Raw genomic sequence first — 7,453 nt, forward strand, 5'->3', positions numbered from 1 at the left:
AAAAAGACAACAAACAACAAACAAGAAAACCCACAAACCAGTAAACCCACAGTCCTTCCCCCATTCCGAATGAAACCAGAAAATCCTAATTCTGAAATAAAATGGAAAACAGTTCACCATTAAAAACTGCAGTAACGTGAGTGAGTAGGGGATAGAAATGTACTCAGTGTTGGAACATTGCGTGCACCCTTCCCTGTGCCCTGCCAGGTTTTTTGGCATGGGTGCCAATGGGGATGGTAGTGTTTTGGTGTTGGTGAGTGTTGCTGCTGCACACGCGCTGAGTGTTGAGGGGAGGCTGCCTGGGGTGCAAGGCAGTGCGACATCATCTTTCGCAGGGCATCGTGTTGTTTCAGTGTGATGTTGGAAAGATTGATGAGGGGTGCTCTGACCCTTGGCATGGAGTGAGCCCTCTCTCTGTAGGGAATGAGCTCCACACTCTCTGTGTTCACCTCTTAATGTCAGTGTAGTGTGTGCATGTTAACAGCAGAACTGCGCACAGCTTTCCAGTGAGGTGGGAGCAAGTGTGAGTGCTTCGTGTCCCCAGTGTTAATCATCCTAAATCACAGCCTACTGGAAAGCACTTGGAATAAGCACACCTGGAACGTATTTCTTTGCGAGATGCTGCATCTCAAAGCTCCCTCCCACCAGCCCCACTCCGCAGTAGATGTGAAGGCAGCGGCTGTCCCCTTCTGCCCCTTCTGCGCCCTGGCCCCTCACTGTTTTGCGCAGCCACCAATCCCCGCTCACTCCCTGGCCACCAGCCCATACCAATGCGGTGCTCACATAGCAGGGATGCTGCCACGTGTGGTGGGGGGCTCGGCCCTGGTGAGCAGCCAGCACCACTTGGCACACAGAGCCGAGGGCTTCGCTTGCTCCACTTCCAGATGAGGTTTCCTTGTGATGCGGCTTGGCGAGTTTTGCAGGCAGGCAGCACGCGGTGCTGGCTGCAGCCGTTCTTCTCTCTCTAAACTTGTGATCTGCCAGGGGCAGCCGCGTTTCTGCTCAGCAGCCTGAAGGGAGGGAGAGAAGCACAGTTGCTGTGGCTGCTCGCCCCTGGGCTTGGCTGTGTTCCGTTCCCTGCTCCTCGCTGTCCTGGGAAATGATGGGATTTAGCACGTCTTCATTAGTCAGGGGACGATAGGTTCTGCTTCCAGACTGCTCTCCGTTACGTATAATAAATTTTAAAGGCAGGCTGAATGGGCCTGTGCTGCGCAACACGCTGCTAAATGGGCAGAGATTTGGAGTGGCAGAGTGACTTGCAGCAAAACGATGTTTTTGAGGCATCGTGCAAACTCCTGCTTTCTGTTACAGGGCTGTAATTATTGTACTGGCCCTCAAAATGCGTAAGGCATGAATAGCTGCAACAGAAATGCCTGCCCTGAGCAGTGTGACTGTGAAAAACCGAGAGGGGAAGGAGCGCTGTGCGAGTGAAACTGACAATGAGACGATTGACAGCTGTATTAATAGTGTTATTCGCTATAAATAACTTTGGTCTGAAGTCAGAAGTTTCTTTTCAAATACATTTGCATAATTCTTGAGTCAAAGTGTAACGCCGCAATCTTTTTTTTTTTCCTTCTCCCTAGGCCTATCCATGATGCAGTAGAAAATGATCACTTAGAAATTGTCCGCCTGTTACTGTCTTATGGTGCTGACCCAACGCTTGCGACGTACTCGGGGAGGACCATTGTGAAGATGACCCACAGCGAGCTGATGGAGACCTTCCTCACAGGTGGGTGGCTTCTTGGTGCAGATGGCCATGGGGTGATGTTTCAACCCCAAAAAGTCCTACTCCTTGCTTCCTGGAAGGGGACTTGCAGAGCTTCCCTCTGTGTGCAAAAGCACAGCCAAGTTTCCCATGATCTTTCTTTTTTCCCCATATATTACGTTTTGCAAGTTCTGCTTCATTCTGTATCTCATAAAATTATGCCTACATTCTTCTCTTCAAACATGTGTCCATGTTCTAACATACTTTTAGAGTTTTCCCATTCATTCTGATTAAAGACACTTGTTTTCCCTACTAACCTCACCTCTGGAAGAGTTTCCAGTACTCACAGTCAGTGAGTTTAAGCACTCGTCCATGTATCAGCATAGAGAACACATAGGTGTGTCAGAACACCGGTACTGTAGACTTCTTGGTGTCTTGAATCCCAGTGTTTACCAACTCAGTGTTCAAATCTCGCAAGTTATGTCTGCATACTTTGGTCTCCTAAACATAGCTGTAGGGAAAAGCTTTTTACATCAGTTTCTTTGTGGCCACTGTTTCACCCCCAATCCATGTCCAGAGTAACTGCAGGCCAAAAAGCATGGCAAATCCTACATTTCACAGAAATAAAAGGTCACTATCAGCTACTGCAGCTTGAGGTCAGGTCCATCTCTGTCAGACCCAGAGTGGTTATGTGATGTCATATGGTTATATGTGGCCATAGTTTCATGTGATGGGAGAAGGGATGCAGGGAGAAGCAAATTCCAGGTGTATTTTGAGGATGGCATGTACATGATGTCTTCCGTAGCGTGTGCATCAGGAATATGCTGTGTTTGTTCTGGTGGAAGGCTTGAAGTATGCATGGTGGGACTCTGTATGACACACGGTCTGCTAAACTTGCCAGCTTTTTGTTCTCATCAGTATGTTTTTGTTGTTGTTTTTTCCTCTCCAGAGTATTTAACCGACCTGCAAGGTCGAAGTGTTGATGACCCTGGTTTGTACTGGGACTTCTATGGAAGCTCTGTGTGTGGTAAGCAAATGTTACCCTTTATCTCTTTGTATGTGGAGACTTCCAAAGCATGCAGCAGGTGGGAGTGGAGGCTGGCTTGTTTTTGTGGCAGAGCAAGTTAGGAAGGAAGCAAACCAATTTTTTGTACAGATCACATTATTGGAAGGGAAGCAAGATTTGTAATGGTCTCTTAAATGTTCACTTGGTCTCTATTCAATTTTATTTAGATCCGAAAGATGAATCCGGATTTGATGTCTTGGCAAACCCCCCTGGGCCGGGTGAGGAAGACGAAGATGGCTTTAGCGATGTGTTTGAGTTTGAATTTTCAGATGAGCCTCCCTTGCCATGTTACAACATACAAGTGTGTCTCTCTCAGGGGTAAGAACACATACAGGTTTTGGGCTTGGGTTGGCAGCAGCTCATCTCTGCTGCATAGCAGAGTGAATGACATTTGAACACAAATTCCTCCCCACATTCCAGACAGACACCTGGTATAACATCCCCAAATGCAAGCAGTTCTAGTCCTTTAAATTGGCATTGATGTCTGTAAAGTGTTCTTAATTTTATTTAATGAATAAATTCTGCTTTGCTGAGCGGACATACTTTCGGGATCGTCAACACGACAGCACTACTGCTGTTCTAGGTGCTGCAGCAGAACTTGTTTAAACTCTGAATGAGATCAAACACCTTACAGAAGATACTACGATAATAACAATAAGCAAAGACCTGAAAAGTTTTATTCTCTGTTATATTCAAGATATTAGCTTAGTAAACAGCTACCATTTGTCATTTGAACCATTTTAATGACAGCTGTGGGAAAAGTAGTTCTAAATACTAATCATGCAGGAGGGCAGGTTTTAGCATGTTCTCATTACTTGGGTGATTGATGTAACTCAAGTTTTCTGAGGAGAAAAGTAGGAAGATTAAATTAAAGAATTGTCTTCTTAATCTGAAAAATAACCCTCCAATGGCTTGTATTCAGTATCAACATCTCTGGAAGTCAGAGATGCTGAAACTCGGGTTCTAACTGTTGGCTGTCCCCTGACTTGCTGCCAGGCTCAGACTGGTGAAAGTTTGAGACGTTGGTACGACTGCTGGCACACGTGCTCACAAGCCTCAGGTTTGCAGGTTCCAGCACCTGCATCCACGGTGTGTGAGCCCCAGGGCAAAGCTCTTGGAGGGGGTGATTTGTTTGTGTGGGGAGGGCAGGGCTCTGTCACACAGCAGTGGAGCGGTGGAGGGCTGAGTAGCTTCATGTCAGTTGCTGGAACCTTTTTTTCCTTTGCCTCCACAGACCGCGAAACTGGCTCTTGCTCTCAGACGTGGTAAAGAGGCTAAAAATGTCGTCTCGCATCTTCCGCTGCAACTTCCCCAATCTGGAAGTCGTCACCATCACAGAGGCAGAGTTTTACAAACAGACTTCTCTCAGCCAGTTGTTCGCTTGTGCTACGGACCTTGAAGCGTTTAACCCAGAAAGCAAAGAGCTGTTGGACTTGGTAGAGTTTACAAGCGAACTCAAGACTTTGCTGGGCTCCTCGCTTCATTGGTTGCATCCACATGAGGACCCTCCCTTCGACATCCTTTGGTGAACCAACAGGCCGTTTAATGTACAGTGCTATATACAGTTACTTCTTTATGTATATGTGTTCAAATGCAATTGTTTCTGTAAAGAAAGGACACTATTAAATATGAAAATATCTTTCCTTTATATAAGAGATCTGAATTCCAGTTGGATGGATTTTGGAAGAATTTTTTTTTAACTTCAGTCAGTTTTTACAAAATTGTTATATAATGTTTCTTTAAATGCACACAGGCTTTGGGATAAGTTTGTTATTACTTGGAACATTTTTTTTTTTTTAGAGAACACACCCACACATTGACTTTGTTTCATACAAAGCACTGATTACACAGAACATACTTTTTATAGGTGATGTGATCAAAGTCATGTGGCTTGTTTGGGAGATAGGATTCGGTAAGGCACTTGGTGATATTATTTTTGTTTTTTGTTTACAGAATTACCTGCTTTGGCCAGGTAAGCACTATTGAATATAATTCAATAGTTTGTAATATAAATTAAACCATATCCATACGCATCAACTAATTGTAAGAACTTTTATATCCTAATTTAAAAGCTGTGAAATTTAGTTTTCACACATCAAACCGGATTGTTTATATATGTTTAAACATTTTATGCTCTTTATTTAAAGAAGACTTTGAACTATTTTTTCTGTACCTTGTAAAATATTGAAAAACTAACATATGTTGAAGTTGCTTGAAACTGTACATAAACTAAATTTTCTGAATTGTGTGTTTATGTTTGAGATCTGTGTTTTAACTTTGTAAGTAAATCTCCTGCCTTTGTATTTATATTTTACAAAAATTTTCTTAAAGGCAATAAAACTGTTGAGAAATGAAGATGCTAAAGTGACTCCCATTAATTCTGTGCATGATTGTGAAACGAGCTCTGACTTAATAATGTTTATGAAAGGAGCCTCTACGTGTATTTCCTGCAGAGCAGAGCTGAGCTGGCACAGGTGCTCGAGAGCGGTTCGTGAAATCGGAGGTAGAATCTACATTGACTTTCTAAATTCAAGGTTACGAGAAAACATTGGGAGCCCTTTATGGGACAGAGGCTTAAAAGCAGCGTTCACAATACTTTCTGCATTGCCTTTTAGTTGAAGAATTGTGAATAGGTTCAATTATTTTTCCTCCTTTGTCATCTTTTTAAGTTGAATTGACTGAATTTTCAGTGGTGTCTGCAGAGGGGAGGAAAATAGTACTAGGGTAAATCATTTAGTTTTAATACAAAGCGCTAAGGCTGTGAGCACACTTTGGGGTAACCAAAGGGAGAATTTTTCAGGGAACAGAAGCTCGCTGTCATATAGCTCAGGAATTGCCATCGAAACAGTGGGGCTTGTAGGGCTTGGACAGGCCCTGCAGTGCTTCAGGGTTGCATGGCAGGCCCCTCTTCTCCCCCCTGCCCTGCAGGCTAGCAGGATATGGGCACATTGCGTATTTTGACCGGCTCCTCGGGATCCTGAGATGTCCTCCTGAGCATCTCCCCTCAGTCAGCTCTATGTGCTCTCCATGCCCAGTACAGTTGGGCCTCCTCCATGCTGACACTCGGCACTGTGCTCAAATACAGTAACAGCCGCACGCTGCTGTCATGCAGGCACGCCTGCACGCTAAAAATAGGGTAATGGCAGGGACACCTGACCTCAGTGAAGTCCCTTGATGTAACGTGACCATTTTATCCTTTGGGTGTGCTTTTTTGTAATGGCGGCGTGCTTGGGAGAGCAGAGGAGACTAGCCAGGCCTGCGGGCCTTGCAGGAAGGCTTCCCTGGGTACCCGGGCCTCGGGGTATGAACTCCTCCTCCTTGCCTCAGCCAGAGGACTGGGCTCTGCTGGGAAGCGTCCCCTTTAGGCTAAATAACCCACGTAACTCTTTGTGGAGCAATCCCCCAAAGGCTGAGCCCAGGCACCCAGTAGAAGCTCAGTGTGGCCTTTGGTTTGCGGGATCACGGAAGCAGAATGGAAATAATATCAGATCTGCTCCCAGCAGCCAGACTCACCCCCAGAAACAGCTTGAAGCTGGCTTCTCCCTTTGTTTCTGTGCTAAACCCATAGGTGGGATCCATGGCTTGTGCATTAAAGGGAACGAGGTGTCAAGGAGCAGCGAACGCAGGCAGCTGCCATTCCCAGGCTCTGTGTGCAGGACTGCTGTTAGACGTTCAGGTTTGTTACTTTGTTCACGCAGGAAAAAAAGCCCACATTGCTGCTTTAAACTTGTTCAGAAACTAACTGAAAAATAGCACTTCCGTTTCGCATTGCTTGCAGTGCATAGCATTTGCAGTTCTTTGTGGGTCTTGTGTTGGTAGGAGCAGGCTTGGCACCAGTACACAAAGCGTGAGCTGAATGTCACAGTCATGAAGAGGTATATTAGTTCCTTTCTCAGTCACCACTGCATTTCTGCCAAGAGGAGATTCAGGAGAAGAAAGTGTCTGGAATCCAACAAATCTAGCTCTGTGAACATGTAGGTGAAAAAATCCCCAAACACATGTGAAGATGAGGCTTTTTCAAGCAATCTAAGTGTCCCACCCAGGTCTTCCTAATTACGCATTTCACCTCTCAGAGTGCTTTGCACTCATTTCACCTTGCCTGCACATTGCACCCTCCCGCAGGCTAGGTGTGTGCTGAAGCACTGCCAGCAATGCTGCCTTCTGCCTTAGGGCTGGAGTGAAGGCACTGTGTGGTTACTTCTGGTTTGCCAGCCCAGAAAGAAACCTCCACACTGCGTGCACATTTTGCTCCAGCAGACCGAAGTGCCGGTGGCTGGTTGCTCTCTTGAGCCAGGTATGAAGTGCAATTCTGCCACTAAATAGATTTTCCTTTTGTTGTCACATTAATTTGCAGCTCATTAATAGTGACAGCAGTGAGGTACTGCACAGAAGCAGATTTGCATATTCATGACTAACTTATTATTAAACAAATAAGATTTCCCTAGCTTAGGAAGCACCCAGAGTAATGCCACACTGTACATTATATCAACCTGGATGTTTTATTTTCTCCTTAATATGTTAATAGATGCAAAGGGTGCTTTTTTTAAAAATTAATGTGCATCTATGAAATAAGATGTAATTTAAAATATTAGAATCATTTAAATAGTGATCCATTAACAAACCTGCCAATAACTGAGCAGGAAAACCTACCGCACAAATCAATTAATCCATTCTAACTTCTT

At 44.9% G+C, this 7,453-nt stretch overlaps 1 protein-coding gene across 1 annotated transcript in view; it reads left to right on the top strand.

The window, feature by feature from the left end:
* The window catches only part of BCOR (BCL6 corepressor), a 31,563-nt gene extending 26,437 nt beyond the window's left edge, over positions 1-5,126 (top strand). Inside the window, 4 exon segments of the mRNA XM_019621495.2 lie at positions 1,584-1,729; positions 2,655-2,732; positions 2,939-3,089; positions 4,006-5,126. Of these exon segments, the coding sequence (XP_019477040.1) occupies positions 1,584-1,729; positions 2,655-2,732; positions 2,939-3,089; positions 4,006-4,300 (670 nt within the window). The 3' untranslated portion in view covers positions 4,301-5,126.
* The last annotated feature ends 2,327 nt before the right edge of the window (positions 5,127-7,453 follow it).

This window comes from Meleagris gallopavo, chromosome 1 (assembly GCF_000146605.3).
Source record: "Meleagris gallopavo isolate NT-WF06-2002-E0010 breed Aviagen turkey brand Nicholas breeding stock chromosome 1, Turkey_5.1, whole genome shotgun sequence".
Taxonomy (NCBI): domain Eukaryota; kingdom Metazoa; phylum Chordata; class Aves; order Galliformes; family Phasianidae; genus Meleagris; species Meleagris gallopavo.